Below are 25,051 nucleotides of genomic sequence, written 5' to 3' on the forward strand. Positions count from 1 at the left end.
CCCTCCACCCCTGGAAGCCCCCATACCCAACTCCGAGGCATCTTCTACTTGCCAACATCCTGCTTCCCACCCCAAGACTCCCCCACACGGAGAGGACTTTGATGAGGTCATTTCAGGAGGGAGATGTCCAGTCACTTTGCAAAGTTGTCCCCTCAGCAAGTGCGTGGTGTGATCAGCCCCCAGGCGCGCAAATGTTGAGAGGTGGCTGGAGTTTGGGGACCTGATTCTGGAAAAGGAGTGGTTAGTTCTCAAAGGCTGTCGAGGTCGGGAGTTTTCGCTTCGCTAAGGTCCTCTCCACGGCGCGGGGCAAGGGTGAGTTTGAGGAGCAGCAGCTCGCTGGGGAGCGAAGGGGGAAGTGGGGAAATGAGGGATCTTTAAATAGAGGCGGGGCTTGCGGGGTCGCCGGGGGCGGTGCCAACCCGGGCTCGGCCAATCGGCTGCGCCGCCGGCGTCGCACCGCCCCCTCCTCTCCCTGCCCGGGCGGGCGCTCGACCCCCGGCCGGGCCCGTGGGCAGGGCGGCGGGGGATGCGCACGCTGCCACCGCCCCCGGCCCCACCGCCCCGGGGCCTCCCGCCCGCCCGCTGCTGCCCGCCCCGCCCGCGACCCCGTCCCCGGCCCCTGCCTGGGGGTCCGCGGCCGCGCGGGACCCTCTCCCCTCCAGCCTCGTCCGCCTGCCCAAGACGAGTCCCGCAGGTACTGAGTGGGATGGGCAGGGGCACCCAGGGCGGCATGTCCCGGAGTGAGATGCGGTTTTGGGCAGGGACTAGGAGGGTTTCCGTGGGGTCCGCAACCCAGGGGATACGGCGACGGGGGGAATGTGTGTATGTGCACTGCCCGAGTGAGTAAAGATTCACGGACCCCCATCCTGGAGGGGGAGGGTACTGGGTTCACTTTGGCGGGGGCAGAGCAGTGAGTCTCTAGACTCCATAGATACGGTGGGGGAGCTCTCGGGGTGGAGGCAGTGACCCAGGACTGAGATGGTAATGGGAGGAAGGAGACCCTGACCACTGGCCCCTGTATCCAGCCATTAGGGGCAGCACGGCAGGGGTCGGAAAGCCGGGTCCCCCAGCTCTCCCTGGACAGAGGTTGGGTACCCAGCACAGTGCACTGCTTGGGCTGTCCTGGAGGGTGGGGCCACAAATGTGAGTGCTGAAGGCTGGGGGTGAGCCAGAGATGCTAATGGAGATGCATCAGAGTGGAGGGCACTGGGGACAGCAGGCTAGGGCAGGCTAATTGCACCCTGTTGGCTGCTGGCAGGTTCCTGACGGGTGGTGATGGGGGGAATGCCTAAGGGATGGGGCAGTCAGCCAACGACTTGCTGCACCCACTGTCGGGCAGCCCATGGGGTTGGAAGGACGAACAGATCCTGTCCACCCTGCAGAGCTATGGCCCCAAGAGTGCTGGTGGAGGTGTGTCCTGGGGTCCTACCCCACCCTCCGCAGGGACACACAGCCCACAATTCACCCACATATCCTGGAAGGTTCTACCACGTGCTGCTCTGGCCATGATTCCTGGGAGCAATGGGGTGGGCATTTGCCCCAAGGAGGCTCTGCCTTGGAGACTGATGGGCAGGGGTCACGTTCTCCTGGTCCAGCTCTGAAGGACAGATCACAGTGTTCGGTAGTGTCACCACAACAGGCGTACCCATGGCTGAATGCTAAGCATTTTCCACATGAGATCTCACTCCATTGTGGCCACTGACCCTGCTGGGATGGCACCGAGACGCCCCTTTACTAAAGAGGTAAATGAGGAAGTGGCAGTGACTTCGTCCTGGCCGGGACACCCAAAGGTCCCTCTGCAATCAACCCATCATTTGTAAAAGAGTTCACTCGAGGGCCTTTCGGGTCTGGCCATTTTCTTTCTCTTCCTGTTGGGTGGGACAGTTCAGAGGAGTCGGCCTCCTTGCTCCCTGCTCTCTGCACACCTTCGCCCGCTCCTCAAGAGCCCTCCTGGGTCCCCCCGGCCCTGCTCGGCCTACAGGTTTCCCACAGCATCTCGTGGGATGGGACACGAAGGCGGGGTTTTGCTCATCCCCTCACCCCAGCATTCAAGGAACAGAGGTCTTGTGCCCCAGACATGTTAGACAATTTGGGGAATTCCAGGAACCCTCAAAACCAAATGCAGCCCATAGGATGTTTGTTGCTTTTTAGAGGAACTCCTTGGAGAACCCAGGGCCTTCACCCAGAAAAACACACCCTTTCATGGACATCCAAACCTTGGCTGGGGTTTCACAGGGATTTCTGGTTCTTTGGGAAATCTCTGAGGGTCCCGGGGACCCTAGCTTTAGGCCCAGATTGCATTGAGGGAGGGGAAGGTGAATCTGGGGAGGGGTGGGGTCTCTTGTCCCCAGGGCCCTAGGGTCCCACCCAGTCTTTAGAAACGGGCTGCCCCCTTCTCCTGTGGGATCGCAGGCAGGCCACTCTGTCCTTCCATTTCCTATGAGGTCGTGGGAGGGGTGGAACAGTCACCATGCCTGTGTTCTGAGCTCTGTGGCCCCTCAAGGACAGGGCCAGGCTGGCTCCCTTTCCAAACAGCCGCTCATCAAGAGGGACCCAGGCAGATCCTGCCATCCACTGCCCCCAGACTGCACTAACTTAGTCCCTGCCTTTCCTGGCTGTGTGACCTTGGGCAAAGTGCTGAACCTCTCTGAGCCTTGTCTCCCCTCTGTAGAATGGGAGTAAGAATGCCACCTGCCTTGCTGAGTGGCAATAGGGATTAAACGTGGTAATTCTCATCAAGGTCTTGGCCCGCAATAAGCAATAGGTCCGCACTAACAACATGGGCACTAAGAAGGCCCTCCCAGAAGGCACCTGCCGCCTGTTCACATGCCCTACCCCACCCCCTCCCTGCCCAGGACACGTTAGGACACGGCTGCCAGGCAAGGAGGAGCATGGCGGAAACACGGCCGAATTTGGCCTGTGTGTTGGGCGGCTGAGTCACATCCCCAAATTGCATCTTCATCGGTGCATTTTGGAAGGTCGTTTGCACCGCTCCCACCCGCTTCCGGTCCTGACTGCCAGGCCACCACCTCTCCTGCCTTTGCTCCCCAAGCCCTGGGCAGGAGCCTTCTGCACTTTCAGGAGGGAAGATGGGAGGGGTGCCTGAGGTTTCCTTGTGTCTTGGGCGAGGGCAGGGTCTGGGGCCGCTGTGTGTGTCCTGGTGGCAAGCTCTTAGCCCTGCCTAGCAGCTGACAGCCCTTCAGGTGGCAAGCAGGGGCTCTAGCCCAGAGGAGAGCGGCACCTGAGTGCTTGTGAGAACGAAGAGAGAGATCAGGGCCAAGGTCAGCCTTATAAACTGTGAAGTGCTGGCCCTGCAGGAGATCAGCCCATATAATCTGTGACGTCCTGGGACCACATGGGGCCAGCTCTTATAAACTGTGACGCGTCAAGTCACAGGTGACATGGATGGAAGTGGGACACATTCTAAGACTCATGTTTCTTGTGTTCCTACTGTGTGCTGGCACCCTCGTCTGGGGACATGTAGTGAGTGGGACAGATACTGCCTGGGGCGGGGCACGGACACAGGCACAGGTGGTTCTGCAATGCATGCGGTAGTGCCCTGGCCAAGGTCACCCCTGTCCCGCCTGGCAACATGGCTCATCTTGGCAGGTCCTGATGTGACACTTTCTGAGCCTGTCACCCCCAGGAACATGGCTTCAGGGCCAGGGAGGTGTCCTCTCTGTGCACGCAGCCCCCTTTCCTGGGCCCCCAGCACATGCCAGCTTGGCCTTTTCCAAGGGGACAACACTTGGCCCACAGCCCACCACTGCGTGGCTTCTTGGGAGAATCCCACAAGGCAGCCTGGTTCAGAATCTGCCTTGTAAGAAGGTGGTCCCTTCACCACATGGTACCTCAGTTTCCTCATCTGTACAACTGGCCAAATCCCAGGACCCTCTTCTTGGGGGTGTTGTGAGGATTAAGGAGAAAAATCTGTGCAAAGGACAGAGCCTGGCGTGTAGTAGGTGTTCAGTAAACGCAGGCTGTGGTGGCAGCAGGGGGTGCCTGCAGGGGTGGGGAGTGAGAGAGTGGGCTGGGGGTGGGGGTGGCAGGGGAGGATCTGGCAAGTTGGGACCCAGGAGATTGGACTCCAGGCGGCCTCATCATGTGCGTGTCATCGTCTTCAAGGTCCTTGCTCTTACATGTGACGCCAGGGGACACTGCCCTGTGCAGGAGCAGGGGGCAGATCAGACAGTCTCCTCCTTGGTAGCCAGTTTCCTTGGTGGGGAAACTGAGTCTGGCCCGAGGTCACAGGACCGGGCCAAGCACGTCTCCCAAGACCCTGTAGCATCAATTCTGGGATCTTAGAGTTAAATCCTGGATTGCTGTTTTGGTCCTGGAATGTGTTTGGAGATCACAGACCTCCCTCCATCTAAACAGGAGGGAGCTGAGGGTCTCATAGCCATGGCCGTGGTCCCCAGTTTTCCCCTGACCGTATCCCGTGACTATGTAAGTGTGTTCAGGCCTTTGGACGGCTCTACGGGAGGAACTGGAGTAGAGTGAGATTAACTTGTCCAAGAGCCTGAAGGTCAGAAGGAGACAAGCCTGGATTGGAACCACCTCCCAGCTGCTCATTTACACGGCCTCTAGTCCTCCCAGGCAAACCAGCCAGCAGATTCCACCTTGAGGCATTCAGAAGTGTTTATTGAATGCCATCTGTGTGCTAGGCATTGTTCTAGGTACCCGGAGACACAGAAAAGTCAGTGGGCAAAGGTCTGGTAGGAGGGTGTTCCAGGCAGAGGGCACAGCAGGTGCAAAGGCCCTGAGGCAGGACCAAGCTTGCCGGGTAATGGGTAGGCCACTGTGGCTGGAAGGGAGTGACTCTGGGGAAAGTGAGAAGGATAAAGTGGGTGGGAGCCAGACCACAGAGGCCTCCTGGACACAGTGAGAAGTTGAGTTTTTCTACAATGGCACTGGAGAGCCATGGGGAGGTTTGGAGCAGACGAGGGACATAGGCAGGTTTCTGGAGTGGCCAATCCACGTGTCAGCCGCAGTCGGTTCCTGGCCTCTCCAGCCTCAGAATGTGCTGGGGTGGGGTCCGTAGCCCTCTGGTCCGTTGCTGAGGCCCTGACACGACCGTGTCCCTCATGCCCTGCAGGTCAGCGCGGGAGCCCAGTTGCTGAGCCATGCCGGGCCCCGGGTGGCCGGCAGCAAGCCCAACCCCAGCACCCACATAGTCATGAACAGCCACAGACACAATGGCTTTGGGGGACGGCCACTGGGTGGCGGGCTGGGTGCCCTGGGCCGAGACCCTCCGGACCCCGAGGCCGGCCACCCGCCTCAGCCTCCAAATGGCCCAGGCATCCAGGTGGTGGTAGCCAAGAGTGAGCCGGCCCAGCCCTCGCCCGGCAGCCCCCGGGGGCAGCCCCAGGACCAGGAAGAAGAGGAAGATGATGAGGAGGATGAGGCGGGTAGGCAGAGGGGCTCAGGAAAGCCCCCCAGCGTTGGCCACCGTCTGGGCCACCGGCGGGCGCTCTTTGAGAAGCGGAAGCGTCTCAGTGACTACGCTCTCATCTTTGGCATGTTCGGCATTGTTGTCATGGTGACGGAGACGGAGCTGTCCTGGGGGGTCTACAGCAAGGTAGGTGTGGCCCTTCCCCCTGGCACCCCAGGGAGGCCCTGCTGGTCCCACTGGGCTCCCTGAGACCCCTTGGGCACGGGGTGGGGGGCCACATCAGCCCTAGGAGAGGGGGGTGGGGGATGCTGAGGGGTCCCTGGAGGTGGGAAGGTGGGGGCCTCTGGGCCTCCTGTTGTGTCCACCCCGTGGGGGCAGCAGGAAGGCTGCAGGTGGGCCCAGAAGCCTCCAGCCCCTTCCCTCTGCCCTGCAACAAGGGGCTGCACCTTGGCTGAAGGTGGGGATGGGGCTGCCTCCCAAGGTCAAGCTGGGGAGGGGGGGGGCGGGGGGATGGGGGAGCCCCAGAGAAGGGCTGCACGAGGAGCAGGGAAAGAGCTTTCCCTTTTTCAAGAGCGGTCAGGACCAGGTTACATGCATGGGTCCCCAAGTGGATGTGAGGACAGAGGGAGGTGAGAGCCATGTCAGCCTGTAAACTGGGAAGCGCTACGTCTGCAGGAGGTCAGTTTTTGTAAACTGTAGAGTGCTGTACCCATGTGAAGCCAGGCCTTATAAGCCGAAGTGCTGGGCCCACCTTGCTCTCAGCCCAGGCCTGAGGAGTAAGGACCGGAGCTTCACTTTCTGAGTGAAGCGACCAGGTGGGGGGTCAGGAGGGCTGCCTGCCCTGACAGTGTCTGTCCCGCCCTCTCTCTTTGTCCAGGAGTCCCTGTACTCATTTGCACTCAAATGTCTCATCAGCCTCTCCACCGTCATCCTGCTGGGCCTGGTCGTCCTCTACCACGCCCGGGAGATCCAGGTCAGTGCCCAGTGGGGTTGGGGCAGCTCCCCTTCCCCCAGCCACCTGGGACCCCAGCCCTCTAAGACATAAAAGTATCAGTAGCCTCTTTATAGTAAAAAAAAAAAGGACTTCTGTGGAGACACACTGTTTAGATCACTAAATTTCCTTGGAATGCATATCTTCATTTTAATTTTCATTGACTCTTTGGTAAAGAACACCAACAGTGGGGGAGCAGGAGGTGGGCTGGGGTTCTGCACGTGGGTTGTTTTCACAGCCCTGGGTCTTCTGAGGTTTTGCAGCCATGGGGGTCCAGTGTTTGTAGCACCAGGCTCCTTTTCCTAGTCCATCGGACCCTGTTTTTGAAAGATTTATCTTGTGCCAGAGAGTTTATTCTCCTGTTTCAGGGGGTTGATCAAAACCTGGTCAGGCTCCTGGAGAGCCCAGTTCAGGGCTTGTCAGGCAGGCGTTACCACAGCAGGCTGGCACCAAGGCCTGGGGACACCAAAAGGTGTCAGATGTGGCTCTTGAGTCTGGCCTTTGACCCCTGACCTCAAGGAGCCACAGTATGGCAGGAGATGGGTGTAGGAAAATCCTACCTGCATTGCACTGTATGTAGACCTGTCGGGGGGCACCCAGGGTCTGGCACACAGGAGGGGTCCCTGATCTGGCTGGGGGTTGGGGGGAGGGGGACAGTGACCCCTGAACTAAAGGAAGCAGTTCTGAAGATACAGCTGTGGACAACAGTCTGGCAGTTCCTTAAACAGACAAACATGGAGTTACCCTATGGCCCAGCAATTCCCCTCCTAGTTACACACCCAAGAGACACAACAACCTACATCCACACAAAAACTTGTACACATATGTTCATAGCAGCGTTATTCACAATCGCCAAAAAGTGGAAACAACCCAAATGTCCACTGACTGATGTATGGATAAACAGAATGTGGTCCATCCGTACAATGGAATACTATTCAGCCAAATGAAAAAAGAATGAAGCACTGTGTGTTTGTAGCACCGCCACTGAGTGGCTTAAACAACAGAAATGTATTCTCTCACAGTTCTGGAGGCTGGAAGTCCAAGATCAGGTGCTGGCAGGGTTGGTTTCTCCTGAGGCTCTCTCCTTGGCTTGCAGACGGCCACCTTCTCATTGTGTCCTCACACGGCCTTTGCTCTGTGCTCACACATCCCTGGTATCTCTTCCTCTTCTTATAAAATGACACCAGTCCTGTAGGATTGGGACCCCACTCCTATGACCTCATTTAATCTTAATCATGTCTTTAAAGGCCCTGTTTCCAAATACAGTCATACTGGGGGCTAGGGCTTCAACGGATGAATTTTGAGGGGACAAAGTTCAGTCCATAACACTCCACCCTCTGGCCCACCTTGCAAATCTTTGTCCTTCTCCCATGCAAAATGCACTCATCCCATCCCAACAGCCCCCAAAGTCTTAACTCATTCCAGCGTCAACTCTAAGTCCAGAGGCTCATTTAAATATCATCTAAATCAGACATGGGTGAGATTCGAGGTACTGTTCTTCCTGAGACAAAATTTTCCTCCAACTGTGACTAGACAAGTTGTGTGCTTCCAAAATACAATGGTGGAATAAGCATAGGATAGACATTCCCGTTCCAGAAGGGAGAAATATGAAAGAAGAAAGGGGTGGCAGGTCCTACACTTCTCTCAGACCTAGCCACGCAAATTCCGTTAGATTTGAAGGCTGGAGTATGGTCTTCCTTGGCTCAATGCCCCACCTTCAAGGCCCACTGTGGTGGCAACATTGCCTCGTTGTTCCCGAGTGGTGGCCTTTTGTGACTGCCTTCTTTCACTCAGCTTAATGTTTTCAAGGTTCATCCACATTGTAGCATGTGTCAATGCTTCATTCCTCTTTATGGCTGAGTAATGTTGCATTGTGTGGAAGGACCACATTTTGTTTATCCATTCATCCATTGATGGACACTTGGGTTGTTTCCACTTTGGGTGCCTGTGAATAGTGCTGCTATGATTGCGTGCACACAAGGACGTGTTTGAACGACCATTTTCATCTCTCTCGCCTATATGAGATGGCTGGGTCATTGGTAACTCTGTGTTTGACTTTTGGGGAAACATCTGTGCCACATTTAGCTTGAATTGTGGCCGACCCTGAGAACTAGGGAGTTTTGCTTTTGAGGCCGTGTTTCTTGTAAAAGCCGACGGGGTTTTCCGCTGGGATCTTGCTCCGGGGCCTGGCCTCGTGTCCGAGGCCCACCTCATCCCGCCCGCCTGACCTCCGCAGCTGTTCATGGTGGACAACGGGGCAGACGACTGGCGCATCGCCATGACGTGCGAGCGCGTCTTCCTCATCTCCCTGGAGCTGGCCGTGTGCGCCATCCACCCGGTGCCCGGCCACTACCGCTTCACGTGGACAGCGCGGCTAGCCTTCACGTACGCGCCGGCAGCAGCCGAGGCCGACGTGGACGTGCTGCTGTCTGTGCCCATGTTCCTGCGTCTCTACCTGCTGGGCCGTGTCATGTTGCTGCACAGCAGGATCTTCACGGACGCCTCCAGCCGCAGCATCGGCGCCCTCAACAAGATCACCTTCAACACGCGCTTCGTCATGAAGACACTCATGACCATCTGCCCGGGCACCGTGCTCCTCGTCTTCAGCATCTCCTCCTGGATCATCGCCGCCTGGACCGTGCGGGTCTGTGAGAGGTGCGCCCCAGACCCCTGATCCCACTGACCCTCATGCCCACCCACGACTTTAGTGACCCCAGGGCTCTCCCAGCCATCACTCTGTCCCCATGACTTCTGACCCTGGTGAACCCCATGCCTACCCACGACTTCAGACATCCAAGGCCTCCCCGCAGCCGTCACTCCATCCCCATGATTCTGACCCTGGTGACCGACCCCCCCGCCATACCCAGTTCCTGGCCTCAGTGTCAGTCCCTCAAGTGCAGCTCCCTCATCCCTGGGACTCCAGCCCTGTATCCCCACTCCCCTCCAGCCCCTACCCCGCACCCCTCTAGGACCCCATCCCTCTTCCTCCTCCCCCTCCCCCAGGGGCCCCTCCACTGGCCCAACCTCTGGCCCAGGGTGGCGGAGGCAGCAGGAACAGGGACCTCCCCCCATCCACCTATCCCCCCCACAATTTAACCTGCTCTCCTTCTCCCCTCTGCCCGCCCCACCGGACTGTAGGGAAAACATGTGAGTCCTACCCTCAGCCGAGCTATGTGTGCAGAGCTGCCAGCTGCCCTGCCCACCAGGAATTTAAGATCAGCTGCCACCAGGGGAGGGAGTGGGGAGGTGAGGCAAGTGGCTGGGACCTGCCCCGAGCCCACAGGGCCCTGCGGAGAGACTGTCCCAGTGCCGCCAGGCAGGTGGGTCTGGGGTCAAGCCCAGGATAGCGGGAGGCAAGCCACTCTTGGGCTATGTGCACATGGCATCCCTCGGGTCTTTGTCACCAAGGCGGGGCAGTGGTGGGGAGAAGAGGGGAGAAGAGCTTACTTAGCTCTGGTGCCTTGTCGGGGCAGCTGGCCCCAGGGGTTCAGACAGCTCCTTCGGAGAGTTAAGTGGGTCTGGGGTGAACGAGAAACCCATCTAAGCTTTTAAGAGCCCCGTAAGGGGTCTGTTCTGAACAGCCTTGGAAGGTGCAGGGCCATCTACCCGACTTATATATGAGGACACTGAGGCTCTGAGGGGCAAAGGGACATCCCTGAGGGCCTAGTTCCTGATTGTCTCCAGAAACCCCCAGTGGTTCCAGGAGAAGGAGGGGCCCCACTGGACCTCTCAGGGCATGGGGGTGCCTTGTCTGGGAAGGGGTCTCTCCTGCCTTGTGCCTAGCTGGGGCTGGGACTGGGCTTCCTGGGAGGTTCCTGGGCTGGACCTGCCCCCAGATCCCCAGTCCTCACCCCTTCAAGCGCCCCCTCCATGACCCCTGCCTCAGCCTGATGTCGGGCTGATGGGGGTGAGGGCCTAGCTCTTTCTGTCATCAAGGTTTACTGTCTGAGGATCACACAGGGGCTCCTTGGACCCCTAATGTGCCCCCGTGCCAGTTCCCACAGACCTCAGGACTGAGATCTGGGGAGTGGGAGAGGGTGCCTTGCATCAGGCATTCCTGGGGTCCAGGCTGGGTCACTGCAGGGGTGCCTGGTACGGGTGGGGAATAGGGCAGGGCCCGGGGGGGCAGCCAATCCTAAATTCTGAGCCCTCTGACACCGCTTGACGCCCTCTCGCCTGCCTCGCTCCACCCCTGTGGCTCTGTCCCACCCCACCTCCTGCATGACCCCCACTCCCTGGTCCTGGGTGGTCCTGTAGCACCCACCATAGCTCCAGCTGGGCCTGGAGCCTCCCCCGATGGCTGATGGGTTCCCCACTCCTCCTGCCTCCTGGGCGTGGAGCCCTGGTCTCCTGAGAGGTGGAAGCTGGTGCAGCTTGGGGCTCACATACCTCAGTGAAAGATGGGGTTCAGTCCCTGGTCCCCCTTGTCCAGCAAGCAGCCTGGAAGTCCAGGCTGAAGGGGCCTGGAATGGCACCCGACCCTCCAGTGGGGCAGGGACTCTCAAAGCCCAGACCTGCTGGGAAGGCCTCCAACCCTCCTTCCCACCTTTTGGGCTTCCATCTCCTTATCTTGAGCCCCTGACCCCAGCCCCATCTGCCTGGAACAGCTCTACCCGCCAGCTCCCCCTGCCCTGCCCCTGTGGCCTAGGAAGGAGGGGGTCAGCTGGAAAGGGCTTCCTGACCTCCCAGAGCTGGAGGGGCTTTGCAGGTAGGGGGCTGAGCTGGAGCAGAACCTTGAGCCATCCCCAGACCCAGAGAACCAATCCCTTAGTCCCCTAGCCTGGGCTAACCATAGGTAGAACCAGTTCATAGCCTGTGTGGCCAGGGTCCCAGGCCACACAGCCTGGGATTGGGACAAAACCATGTCCTTGCAAAGCCTTGGGGTCTGTCCCCCTGAATAACAAAAGTTGAGTCCCGGGCCTCTCCCCAGTGCCATGCAAGCTGACCCTTCCCTCCTGACTGCCAGGAGAACCCCAGGCCCGAGGTTGGGGCAACTGCCCTCCGCAGACTGACTTTCCTAATACTCCCAAGCCCCAGGGTGTGGTCCTGTCTCCCCGTAGGGTCCTCCTCCCTCCTTGGGACCTTGCTGGCTGGGGAAGTTCTTCCTAGTGTCTGACCTGAATCCTCGCCTCTACTTCCTGCCGCTTCTGGTGCCCGTGGCCACCCGTGTTCGCCTCTGTGTGTCTGTCTTTGGGAGGGGGATTGTGTGCACATGCGTGAACACATGTGCATGCCCCCTCATGTGCGCACGCTCATGTACGTCACCCACATGTGGACCCCTCTCTGCCCAATAACCAGCAGCTTGGGGGTCAGGTGAAAGAAGGTTGGAAGGGATGCTGGGAAGGAGTGGTTGCCCTCTGCCCTGTGGTACCCTCAGGAGGACCACAGGGCTGCCCCTGGCACTAACCATCCCCCCACCCTGCCCTATTGTGGTGCCCTGGACACTTTGAGCCTCCAGAGTGATCAGCTCCCTGCAGTCAAGGCCCCCATGCAGCCAGGTAGACCCAGGGCCCTGCCTTCCTGGGGGTGTGATGAAAGCAGAGGGACCAGTGTGGATTGACTGGGCCCTCCCTGGCTCCCCCCAATCCCCAGGTATCACGACAAGCAGGAAGTGACCAGCAACTTCCTGGGGGCCATGTGGCTCATCTCCATCACCTTCCTCTCCATCGGCTACGGCGACATGGTGCCCCACACTTACTGCGGGAAGGGCGTGTGCCTGCTCACTGGCATCATGGTAAGGGCGAGGGCCCTTGCACATCCCCACTGATGGGGAGCCCACGCCGTCTCAAGGTGGACCTGTTCAGAGATCCTCCCTGTGTCAGCCCACCCCTCTGCCACCCTGCTCCTTCCCTCTGATGTGACACAGAAGACACCCTCAGGCTTCCCCGGGGACATCTCCTCTTGGGTTCTTCCAGCCCTAGATATGTAGCTTCCACTGTATTCTCCAGTCCAGATGCTGTGGTCCACTCTGAACCAAGAGTCATTTTTGCCCCTTTATGCTCCGCAGCCCGCTTAATTCACAGCCCTTGGATCCAGGGCAACAGGCTTGATGCTTCTGTGCCTCGGTTTCCGCCACTCCCTCTGCTTGTTGCAAGGACTGAGTCCGTTCATTTATAGGAAATGCCTAGAGTCATGAATGCCTCGGATACCCAGTCAATACCCTCTGAGCCCTGCCATCACAGCCCAATTCTCCATCATTCCCTGACTACCGGGTTGTCCTGAGCACCCCACTGAGCCCCTGGGTGTAAGGTTTATCTCTTGTGACTCCTGTGGGCCCAGGCAGCACCGCTTCTTCCCTAAAGACTTCTCAAGTCCGCCTGCTTGTATGGGCAAACTTTGGCGTCTGGTGCCTTCCCTTTACCCTGATTTGATCATTAGGTTCCCTGCCCATCCTCTCCTTCTGGAACCTTCTTTCTCTCCAGGTTTCTTGCATCTCCACAAGTGCTTTTCCATGTTTTGAATTATGAACTGTTCGACGTGCAGTAGGGAACCCCTCTCCCCAGCCCCCAGTTAGCATGTTCATTTTGATGCCGAAAACTCAGCCTCTGGGCACTGGTGCTGAATCAAATCTTGGAGTCAGAGTTTGGGGTGAAGTAGGAAAAAGGAGCTGTATTGCTTTGCCAGGCAAAGGGGGACACAGCAGGCTCATGCCCCTCAAAACTGTGTGTCCCAACCTGGGAGGATTTGGTGAGGAGTTTTATATGATGGTTCATGGACGGAGCTGCTAAGGTTCAGAGCGTGTGCAGGGCCTGCATTCCTTTAATCTGGCCTCAGGTGATCTGATGAGCTTCTGTGGTTCTTGAGGTTATCAAACTTATGACCTTCTCTCTGGAATGAAGACTGGTTCATCAAATAGTTCATCTTCCATTTGCTGGGGGCCTTAGTTCTGCAGAAGACCTCAAAGATACTCTTACATGCATCCTTTAAGGTGGAGCCAGGACCTGCCCCAAGGCTGCACTATGGTTTCTTGGCTGCTCCTTCCTTGTCTCTGCATCCCTTCCCCTCCCTTCTCTGATTAGCAACTGTTCCAAAGGCTTCTGTTGCCCAGGAGCCCCTGCTCGGTTTCAATTTGTGAAAAAAAATCAATGAACACCCACAAGCCAAAGGAGGTCAACCAACCCGATTCCCCCCAGCGTCCGTCCCAGGCCACTTCCTTTTCTTCATAGAGAGATGCTTTTGTCCTTGCAAAAGTACTATGCTGGGCTTCCCTGGTGGCGCAGTGGTTGAGAGTCCGCCTGCCCACGCAGGGGACATAGGTTCGTGCCCCGGTCTGGGAGGATCCCACATGCCGCGGAGCGGCTGGGCCCGCGAGCCATGGCCGCTGAGCCTGCGCGTCCGGAGCCTGTGCTCCGCAACGGTAGAGGCTGCAACAGTGAGAGGCCTACGTACCGCAAAAAAAAAGAAAGAAAAGTACTAGGCCATCCCCACCATGGTTTCCTTTCCTCCTGCAGAGGGAAGCGCTGTCTTTCCATTGGCTCCTCCCAGCCCCCTTCACTGAATGTAGACTGACCCTGTTGTCACCATCTCCCGAGGCCCGTGGCTCTCTCCCCTCTTCACCTCTTGTCCCCTCCTCTTTGGACACAAGCTGGGGGTCCACGTCCTCCTCTGGCCCCCACTGGGGCCTTGCTTCTCCTGGACAAGCTGACCTAGACACTCTCTCAGTTAAAAGGCATTATGCCTGTTTGCTTACGTTATTTTGTGAGATTGGAAGGGAAAAAAACTAAAGATCGGCCACAATCCACTCCCCTACCCCCATCCCCGGCAAATGAACTTTACAAACGAAAAAAAAAGAGCTCTCAGATAAGATGATGGCTTTAAACCCAGAAAACCCGCAGCGAGAAACAGAAAAACCATGTTCTCTTCTCTGGGATGAGGCTCCTTCCAGAAAATTAGTTCCGTGTTTACCCTGTGGCTCATTCCAGGCCCTCGCCCCCGGCACGTGCAGGAATGTTTACACCCAGGGATGTTTTTTGCTTTTCTCTGTCACCACACACCCAGGTATCACACGAAGCCACACATTGGTCTTTCTCTCTCTCTCTCTCTCTCTCTCTCTCTTTTTGGCCACACCGCATGGCTTGTGGCATCTTAGTTCCCTGACCAAGGGTCGAACCCGGGCCCTTGGCAGTGACAGCGCAGAGGTAACCACTGGACCACCAGGGAATTCCCCACACATTGGTCTTTTAAGCCACCTTCAAATTCTTCTGTTAGACCTCTCCTCTTCTACCCTTGCCCAAGTGTGTCCCCTCCCAGTCTCTGCCCCACGGACTCACCCCCTTCCAATAGCTTATAAAGCACACATTTGCTCATTCTTGAACTTAAAGGCATCCCAGCATGGCCTCCTCTGAACTCAGTGTCTTTTGCCGGACGTGGCATCCATGCTGTTGTGCGGAGTCATTGGCTGATCCTTTTCCTGGGGGCATAGCATTCCACATGGAGGTTTCCAGTATGTTTCTTTGCCCCAGTTGACAGGGCTTTTCTTGAACACAGACTCCTGAGTCTTACCAAGACCTTCGTCCTGGCCAGGAATGCATGATGGGGTCTCCTCAGGGGGCGACTTTGTGCCCACCCTTCCCCATAAATGTTTCCTTCCATCCGGAAGAAAAACTAGCCACTCCCCTGGCCCTCAGAGGCTAAGCCCAGGTCTCTTCCTTCCTTCCATCCTGTATGCAGTAGCTGCAGGAGGAAGCAGCTGGTGGATGCGGTGCCAAAGACAGCCTCCAGCGCAGGTGGGGAGCCACCTTCTGGCCCCCCTCATCGGCCCCTGCCACCTGCTCCACACCACTCCTGGGGCTGATGACACCTGGATGTCCTGGGCTCCCCGTCTCCTGATTCTCAGTGGCAGAAGGTCCCCCTTCCCGCCCTCCTTCTGCATCACTTTTCACTGCCTCCCACCCCTACCTCTCAGCCTTGCCCTCCCCCTCGGGTCCTCACTCCCGCCCTTCTGTCTCTCAAGTGGCCCCCAAGTGGACAAGCAAGTCCTCTCTGGCCTCTTTCCCTAGCCGGGGGACTGGCTGCCATTCAGAACATACTGGGGAGGGTGGTTGCTAGAGCAGGGAGCCCATGACGGGGGAGATGTCCCCTCCCTTTACTTCCCCGCATCCTGGGACCAATACTTTGCCTCTTTCCTCCTGCAGATGCCCCCACCGCAGGCAGCTGGCCTGACCCTTCTTTCTCACCACCCTTCTGACCCTACCAGCAGAATCCACCCCCATTACTGGTCAGCAACATGTCAGCCGGGTCTCTGTCCCCATCATCCAGACCCCAAAGCCTGGATGGAAATGCTTCCAAATCCTCCCACCTCCGTGGGCCTCAGCCCCAAATGTACATGCAGATCCTGCCTGTTTCTTGTGCTTTTTCTTATCTCCGAGCCTCACTTTCCCCCTCTGCCCAATGGGGATAAGAGCGGTCCTACCTCCCGCGGTTGTTGGGGGTCAAATGAACTAATTTATGGCACAGGCTCCCTGGACGTTTGATGGATATTAAGCTAGTGGGGTTGGGAGTCAGTGAACTCAGAAAATGGGATTTGCCAACACTGCAGGTTTGGAGGGCAAATGTGAGGGGGAGGAACCAGGAGGGCTTCCTGGAGGAAGGAGGGTATCCTACTTGGAACCCATGCGAGGTGGACCCTGACATGCCCCCTCGCCTTCTTCATGCAGGGGGCTGGCTGCACGGCGCTCGTGGTGGCCGTGGTGGCCCGGAAGCTGGAGCTCACCAAGGCAGAGAAACACGTGCACAACTTCATGATGGACACTCAGCTCACCAAGCGGGTAAGGACGCCAGCCCCATCACAGCCACTTCGCCTTCTGGTCCTCAAGGGCAGACCCTCCTCACCTTACTTCTGCACACGTGCCCACGGGTCATGCCGCGCTGCCTGTGTGTGCCCAGACTGCCCTGGGCTGTACCACCATGTGAACACCCTTAAGCTGTGCACAGGTGCCCACTTCTGTGCCCAGTCACAGCCCAGTCACGGGCCCCTCAGCAAGAGTCAGGGATTCGTGGTGAGGCAACCAGATGCAATTTATAAGCCGGATGAACTCAGCAGGTCAGCTTCTCTGTGCCTCTGTTTCCTGACATATAAAATGAGAGAGATACTGGCGTGTGTAGATCCACTGAGTTAACATTTGCAAGTTGTGTAGAAAGGGTCTGGCCCATGGTGAGTGGTGTGTGTTAGGCAGACACACGCGTGCACACACACAGCACAGATGTGGATGTGTAAACATGGTCCTGACCTACAGTCCCAGGACCCCAGAGGGGCATTTCCAGGAGTTTCTGGAGGTTTCCAGAGCCTTCCATAGTTTCGTGCTACTCTAAGGAACTGTTCTTTCTCTGGCCTCAGGTAAAAAACGCCGCTGCTAACGTTCTCAGGGAGACGTGGCTCATCTACAAACACACCAGGCTGGTGAAAAAGCCAGACCACGCCCGGGTTCGGAAACACCAGCGTAAGTTCCTCCAAGCCATCCATCAGTAAGTCCAACACCTTTCCCACTTGCATTTCTGTGTCCACCTGGCACGGAGGCAGCCCTGGCCCCCGGGGAGGAGGCTGCAGACTAGGCCAGACAGCTTGTCATGGCCACATCATGGCCGTTCCCATGCCAGGTGGTCAGTTGGTTGGGGCCTGCAGCTTCTGTGCTGGGTGGGATAGTGGGTTGGTTGGAGGGAGGCAGGTGATGGACCCAGCACTTGTCCAGAACAGTCACCTCTGATAAATCATGCAAACCCCCCAACATAGTGGCAGGTAGCATATTTTATTCTCTGGAATAGCCAAAACGACTCTCCCCTTGGACACTGAAGCAATTTCCCCTTTTTGCTTTGGCTTCCAGGAAGCTCAGAATTAAATCTGTGGCCTGATTCATGTGATCATGTGGGATAATTAGAGATTACTTAATTTTCTCTGTTGTCCCTTTTTCCTGAGAATTATTTAATCAAGTGGTTCTCATCTTGGCTGCTCATTGGAGTCACGTGGGGGTGCTTTTTAAAATCCCACAGGCTGGGAATTCCCTGGTGGTCCAGTGGTTAGGACTCCACGCTTTCACTGCTGAGGGTGCTGGTTTGATTCCTGGTTGGGGAACTAAGATCTCAGAAGCCTCACAGCGTGGCTGAAAATTTTTAAAAAATAAAATCCCACAGGCCATACCCAACACCGGTTACAGTAGAGTCTGGGATACAGCCTGAGCTCGAGTTTAAGTTCCTCAGGTGAGTCCGATGTGCAGCCAAAGTTGGCAGACTTTTTCTGTAAAGGGCCAGATGTTAATTATTTCAGTCTTTGTGGGCCAAAATGTCTCTGTCACAGCTACTCAACTCTGCTGTTGTAGCAGGAAGACAGCAAGGATGAATGGGTGTAATTATGCCCTGATAAAGCTTTATTTTCCAAAGCAAACAGCTGTCCAGATTTGGCCTATAGACCATAGTATGCCAATCACTGTCCACGAGAAATATGTGAACCACATACATAATTTAAAAGTTGAAATTAATTTTAATATATTTATTCAATCTAATATATCCAAAATGTTATCATTTTAATATGTGATTAATATAAAAATCATTAATTAGATATTTTAGAAAGTTTTTTATACTAAATCTTTGCAGTCCGGTATGTATTTTACACTTACAGCCTGTTTTTATTCAGACCAGCCACATTTCAATGCTCAGTAGCTACATATAGGATGTATGGGACAGTACACAGTCTAGAATTTAAACAGTTCCAAATCTTGTGGGATTGGGCACTCACATATAAATTACAGTTGAGTCACATAGTAGCTGATTTAAAATAGAAAAAAAATGTGTTTTTAAGCACTTTTCAGAATGGGCCCATGCATTCCCAGCTCTTACATCCTGGAAAACCTCATTCACAATTGGGCTTCCCTAGGAAAATCAGATGGATCCCTGCCCCAAGAACTCTCAGGCCAGACTCAGGGGCTGATGAACCAGAAAGCAAGGCAAACAATGTTAGGGTCTGAACTAGTACAACAGGAAGGCAACCAAGTCACCCATAGGGAACAGAGATGAGAGGCAGCACAGAGAACCCTGGTGTGAGCGGTAGAGCCAGGAAGCTTATTGTGGGGAGACCCCAGGGTGTGGCTGGGACGGTCAGCTCCTGGGGCACAAGAGGGTAATGGAGTGTGACCATAGCGAGATCAGGCCATGGGAGAGGAAGCTCAGTCAGCTTGACTTTAATCCTATTTAATAATTTTGCCTCTTTTAAAAGAACAGCTTTATTAAGGTATAATCGACATACAGTCAACTGCAGCTATTTAGAGTGTACAGTCTGATCAGTGTTAACATATGTATACATCCATGAAACTAGCCCCACAGTCAAGATAATGAGCAGATTCATCACTCTAAAAGTCTCCTTGAGCCCCTAGCATCCGTGTCTTTTAGCTAGAGAGTTTAGTCCATTTACATTTATTGTGTTTACTGTTATGATTGGATTAATTTCTCATGATAACAGTCCCTATTTCATGGGACTGTGGGGAGGTCTAAATGGAGTAATGTGCAGAAATGCCTGGCATAGTTCCTGGCATAGAGCAAGCAGTCAGTAACACATGGTACCCCCAACCTCTGCTTCACCTATCACCTATGAAGCAGGGAGAGGAGTTGGTGCCCCACCTGCTTGACTTCACTGTGCCCAGGTGTTAGTCCTATTTCCTCATAAGACCCCAAGGCCCTCCTTGTTGACCCTTCAACAGTTGTTTACTGACCACTGGGTCCCAATCTAGTCTCTGCCACCTAACTGTGGGGCCTAAGCAGGTGACTACAGTAGTCCAAGCTTCGTTTTCTTATCTGTAAAGTGGAGACAATGGTGACATGCCTCTTCTCCAGGAATGGAGTGTGGATCAAACAATTGGGGTGACCAGATGATTTGTCTGCACCTGCCTGTCACACAGTATTTTCTGAAAACGGGAACTGTTGTTGTTGTTGTTATTACCACCCTCGATATGTTCGTTTGGTCATTCCACAAACATTTCCTGCACCAGCTGGTGTGCCAGGCATGGGGGACACAGACATGGTTCTGCTCTAGACCTTGCCCCAAGGGATGTCCCAGAAGGTTCTTTGGGAGAAGTTGGAGGGTAGGAATTGAGGAGAGTTAGGTCTGTGGAGAAGGCACCTGCTCTGTGAGTGACCTGTGTCCCTTTGTTCTGGGGAAGGACTACCTCGCTCACCCTTAGGTCCCCCTGAACACCTCCAAAAAAACAGTGGCCTTATGAGGACAGCTGATGAAATCAAGCAAGTTTGAACTAGGGCCTGAAGGGTGGATGGGATTTGGGTAGGAAACCGAGAGGTGGGCAGGCATACCAGGGAGTGTGCACAGTTTGGGCAAAGGTGGGGAGGTGGGAATGAGCACAGTGCCAGGGAGACCAGAGGTACCACCTGCAGGTATGAGGGAGCCACGGCATCTTCTTGAGCTGGAGAGTCCCCATGATGGGAATGCAGTATAAGCAGCCAGTGAAAAGGAAACAGTGGTCTTGGAGAGGACAAATTGAGGAACACAGCATAGGTTTGGGAAGCGTACACATTTCCTAGGGCTACTTTAACAAAAGTACCACAGACTGGGTGGTTTAAAACAGAATTTATGATCTCACTGCTCTGGAGGCCAGAAGTCCAAAATCAAGGTGTCGGCAGGGCCGTTCTCCCTCTGAAGGCATTAGGGGAAGATCTGTTCCAGGCCTCTCTCCTAGCTTTTGGTAGCCTCAGATGCTCCTTGGCTTATAGAAGCATTGCTCCAGTCCCCCATCTTCATATGATGTTCTCCCTGTATCTTCACATTGTCCTCCCTCTGTATGTGTCTGTCCAAATTTCCCCCTTTTTATAAGGACACCAGTTATCTTAACCTAGTTAAATTTGGAAAGACCCTATTTCCAAAGAAGGTCACGTTCTGAGGTTCTGGGGGTTAGGACTTCAATATATCTTCTGGGGGGACACCATTCAACCTGTAACAGGAAGGTTCCAGAGATGCCAAGAATGACTTGCCCAGGGCAGGCATGTCAGTGGCTCCTTAGCAAGTCTCCGCCAACTTCCAGGGCTAGGGGTGTCTGTATCCACCTCCACTTCTCCAGACCGAGGGCTGGGTCCTCTCAGGGGTCCTGGCAACACCCAGCATGGGTGGGCCCCAAGGGGCCTCTCCGAGCATCTATCACATGTGGGTGTGCAAGGGTTGAGTTTGGACTAGTGAGGAGGAAAGGAGAGTCCTACCTGGAAAGGTCTCCCTGGGCTGGTTTAGCTACAGAAGGGGTGGAGAGAAGGGGTGAGGACAACCCCCGCCTCCACCAGCCCCATAGGCAGCTTGTCCAGGGGGCCAAGGTCTCAGAGGCTGAGTGGCAGACTCAGGTGCAAATCCTGCTAGGATGCCAGTGGGCACTGGCTTTGCCCCTCTGAGCCTTGACTTCCCCTTTGGGAAATGGTATGGGCATAGTTTTCTGGACTAAATGTCACCTCCAGGGCCAGGAGCTTGGCACAGGCAGGCACACAGTGGGGCTGCAGGGCTGGAGGCAGCTGCATTTGCTGTGAGGCACTGCTGGAGGGAGGGGGCAGAGGGAGGATGCATCCCTGAGGGCTGGTACCACCCCCTCAGAGGCTGGACCTCTCCCCAGAGCAAGGGCAGCAGCCCCTCCGCCGTCCAGGGCCCCCAGCCTGGCCCTGGGGTGGCGCACGTGGGAGGGTTGGCCATGGGCTGCCCAGGTGTGCTGAGATTAAAATTGCCTTGTGGTTTCTCCCTGCTCCGCCGGGTCCTGCCAGAGCTCAGAAGTAAGTCTCTTCCTGGGGGCTAGTGCATGTGGGCACTGTGGGTGGTAGCTGAACCGCCCTCCAGGCCCTGCTGCCCCCTGCATGCCAGGAGGGAACGGGCTGCAAGGGGGCTAACCTCCAACTTGCCCCTCACCCCCCACTGCATATCCCACAAGGTGACTCTGGGTGGGGTGGTTGCATGGAGGAACCCTGACCGCACTGCAGCCTCTGCACAACCCCACCTTCCGACCTGTCCCACAGGCTCCGGAGTGTGAAGATTGAGCAAGGGAAGCTGAATGACCAGACCAACACGCTCGCAGACCTGGCCAAGGTGAGCAGGGCAGGGTGAGGTGGGGCAGCCCCCTGGTCCAGAAGGAGTTGGTCAGGCCCTCCCTCAGAGGAGGATGAGGGATGTTCAGTAAAGGACAAGGCCCAGCTCCTGCCAGGGAGGGAGGGACAGGGCTGGTGCCCATGGTATAGACAGGTGACCCAGGCAAGTGATGCAGGGCAGGCAGGGACCAGCCACCAGGGAATAAGAGCCCTGTCTGCAGGGGTCCACTGTGACCAGAGGCTCCAGTTGTTAGAGTGATGCCAGAAATCTACATCTGTGTGTAAAATCTTTACTTTTTAACATTGGCAGCTGTTTTATCAGCCGTTTTATTTTTTTTAATTTCTTGGCCACACCATGCGGCACGTGGGATCTTAGTTCCCTGACCAGGGTTCGAACACACGTCCCCTGCAGTGGAAGTGTGGAGTCTTAACCACTGGACCACCAGGGAAGTCCCAATTTTTGTCAGCCTTTTTTTTTTTTTGGCAGCTATTTTACATTTTTAATTAATAGCTAATAAAAAGTTTTAATAAGAATATGTAATTAGTGGGCTAAATTGGTGAAGCGGTACTTTCGTATTTAGAAATGTCATCTATATACAAGCTCTAATATCTAAGAGAAAAACAAATTTCTTTTGCTAGGGTTATAAATTCAGATTATAGCATCAGGAGAAAGCTTATTTGTATAGCAATTAAACATCTTTCAGGAAATTAAAGTTGATTGCAAGAGCTCTGTAAGATCGGTGTGTGTTATAAATGGATCTATTTGTTGGTTCTAATGTCAGGTCCCATCCAGTTTCCCGCTTTTTATTCATCCATTAGAAGATATGTCAACTGACTCAACTTCAGTTGGGCAAGCTCTCAGAATATTTGTCACACTCTTCTGAACTCCCTTTTGCCCTTTCATAAATAGTTCATGTGTGAACTTTGCAAATTGGCTCCAATGCAATTTAATTAAATACTAACGGGGGACTTCCCTGGAGGTACAGTGGTTAGGACTCTGCGCTTCCACTGCAGGGGGCAGGGGTTCAGTCCCTGGTTGGGGAACTGAGATCCCTCATGCTGCACAGAGTGGCCAAAAAATTAAAAAAATAATAATAATTTAATACTAACCCACATAAACTTAATTTGAAAGGGAACATTACAGAGGAAAAAACATATTCTAGAAGCCTGAAGAAATAATTCAATCGGTAGTAGAAAGAACATAATCCTAAGAGCATGTAGAAATCCTTGGCCAACTAATTTGATGTCATATGAGATTACAGCTCCAAATACATATCGAATGCCTTTGAAAAATTCAGGTACTAGATATTATAGTTTGGATTATCCATATCACACTTCCTTCATTAGTACAGATGATTAAAATGTGAATTTATAAAAGTTATTTAAACCTTATAATTACAGCAGTATACTCCTCTCAAAATACATTTAATGAAGGCTTCGAAATAAGCCTTTCACTGGATTGGATTATAGGGTTTCTAATTTTTTTTAATTTAACGAGGTTAAAATGTTTTCCAATATTAAATTTTAATGCTTTCCAAGGTTGCTGATTTAATTTGTATCTCTCCAACAAAAACAAAATGTATATTCTAATAAAAGTTTAAACCTCAGAGAGAGCCAAAAAAGAACCATCCAAGGGCTGGATGCCTCCAGATGTTACTCTCTGGCCCCGGGGGACTGTGTGACCCCTTGAGGCAGGCTGGGGTGAGGGTCTGCAGCCCTGCGGGGGTGGGGTGGGGGGAAGCGGGCAGAGGCATTTTGTTCATCCTTGGATGGGGTTGGCCTACCAGTAACAGGAAAGGGTGGAAGGCAGGGCTCAGGTAAAGGCTTTCGGACCGGAAGGGAGAGGCTGCAAGTACAGTGCGGAAAGAAGGAGCTGTGGGGTGGATGACATGCCTCCCTGCCACAGATCGAGAGGTTGGGGTGGGGTAGGGTGTGGCACAGACACTTCAGCCCTCGCATCTGAGGCCCAGGACGGGCGGTGAGCTGCGGTCCGTCTGGGGGTCTAGACTGCGCGGAGCTGGGCTGAGACTCGGAACGGTGGTCTAGCGCCACCTGGTGGTTAGAGCGGCATTTGCAACTAGGGCTGTTCTGCGTGTCCCGCCTACCCACTGACACTCCCGGGCCCATCTGGACTGTGGCAGAACCAGCCCCTGCTTGCTGGGTTGTGGGGAGCAGTCGAGGTGGCAGGGATGCCCCACCACCTGCTGTAATATAATTGTTGTGGCTGTCGTGTTGCCCGGTCTGTGATAGGGTCAGATTCTTGGGGTGGTCACCTCTCCCCCGCCAGACTTCTATCCCCTCCCCAGTCGAATGTGGGAAGCAGGGGATAGCTCACAACCGAGCCTCCTCCCCCTCGACCGTGTCCCCAGCCTGGAGCAACACCAGTCCAGAATCACCCAAGACCACCCTCTGGCTTTACGGGCCATGCAGCTAGTTCATCCCCTCATGGCAACTCTGGTCACATCCGCTGGGCCCCAAGACCTCCCTTGACCTTCCCCTGGTCTGCTGGCTCCGAGCCTGGCACTCAAGACCTGTGTCTCCGCTCCCCTCGCCTATTCTCCCACCGCTCCCTGGGGCCCAGCAAGATGCCTTTGGCTGGTTTGGGGGTGTGCTCACAGTTGCTCCTCACTTGGGCCGCCACCCAACCGGGGCTGGTCTGCCATCTCTCTGCAACCACCCCTCCCTCTCTCTCTCCCACCCTCCCTGTCTCTGACAGACCCAGAATGTCATGTACAACCTCACGTCCGAGCTGCACGCCCAGCACGAGGAGCTTGAGGCCCGCCTGGCTGCCCTTGAAAGCCGCCTGGATGCATTGGGTGTCTCCCTGCAGGCCTTGCCGGGCCTCATCGCCCAAGCCATACGCCCGCCTCCACCACCCCTGCCTCCCCGGCCTGGCTCCGGCCCACTGGACCAGGTGGCTCGGAGTCCCCCACACCGGCGGCCACCCACGGCCCCTTCAGACTGTGGGTGACGGCTCTGCCTGCCACCAGACTCCTCCATCTTGGCCATCGTGTGGCCGCCACCTCCACGCCAGCCAAGAAGCCCTGTACAGTGGCGCCTCTTGGAGTTCAAGGAGCTGAAACCGAGTTGGGCTGATTGGACTGGGGCCCGCCAGACTGTCCGGGCAGAGGGCAGGGCCATACGGCAGGCAAGGGCAGGGGTGGGCCACCACTGGCTTCCTCCCTGATTGGAGCTGGGAGAGCCTGGAGCTTCCTCTGGTCCTCTGCCACCCCCAACCCCCGGCTCTCCCCAGGCTCCCGGTGGGTGCGGAGCAGCCAGGAGAGGGGTCCTTGCCAGTTCCAAATAAAGCAGGACCCACCCACTTGCTGCCTGTTGTGCGTGGCTGGGGGACACTCATAATCACAACGTGGGGAGTAGATACCCGGCCCTGGGGTTCCAGACCAGATGTGGGGTCAAGGTGAGCCCATCCCCATCCCCATCCTAGGCAGGTTGTCTCCCGGGCCTGAGCTCAGAGACACCTCCCTGAGGACATCTGCGCTGGTCCCACCTGACACCGACTGAGGGACCCTGCAGAGAGCATGGCCCAGCCCTGGCCTACAGGAGGCAGCAGAAAGTCAGGACTTCCTTCCAGCTGGTTTTGCTGGAGCACCCACTAG

General features: G+C 55.5%; 1 protein-coding gene across 4 annotated transcripts; it reads left to right on the forward strand.

Annotated features, from left to right (window-relative positions):
- Nucleotides 1-507: 507 nt before the first annotated feature.
- KCNN1 (potassium calcium-activated channel subfamily N member 1) lies at nucleotides 508-24,756 on the forward strand. 4 transcript variants are annotated; one of them, XR_010655730.1, is made up of 11 exons: nucleotides 508-694; nucleotides 5,096-5,578; nucleotides 6,270-6,365; nucleotides 8,620-9,038; nucleotides 9,522-9,530; nucleotides 11,976-12,117; nucleotides 16,040-16,150; nucleotides 16,720-16,822; nucleotides 21,117-21,125; nucleotides 21,366-21,435; nucleotides 24,151-24,756. XR_010655730.1 is itself a non-coding variant. In XM_065873473.1 (10 exons), the coding sequence occupies exons 1-10, from the start codon at nucleotides 5,177-5,179 to the stop codon at nucleotides 24,403-24,405; spliced, it is 1,641 nt and encodes a 546-aa protein (XP_065729545.1). The 4 variants fall into 4 exon arrangements, 3 of the variants coding, with proteins under 3 accessions (XP_065729548.1, XP_065729545.1, XP_065729546.1); XM_065873473.1 differs by lacking the exon at nucleotides 508-694 and having other exon boundaries at nucleotides 5,177-5,578; nucleotides 16,720-16,847; nucleotides 24,151-24,405; XM_065873476.1 differs by lacking the exons at nucleotides 508-694; nucleotides 9,522-9,530 and having other exon boundaries at nucleotides 5,135-5,578; nucleotides 16,720-16,847; nucleotides 24,151-24,405.
- Nucleotides 24,757-25,051: the final 295 nt, after the last annotated feature.

This window comes from Phocoena phocoena, chromosome 3 (genome assembly GCF_963924675.1).
Source record: "Phocoena phocoena chromosome 3, mPhoPho1.1, whole genome shotgun sequence".
In the NCBI taxonomy this organism is placed as follows: domain Eukaryota; kingdom Metazoa; phylum Chordata; class Mammalia; order Artiodactyla; family Phocoenidae; genus Phocoena; species Phocoena phocoena.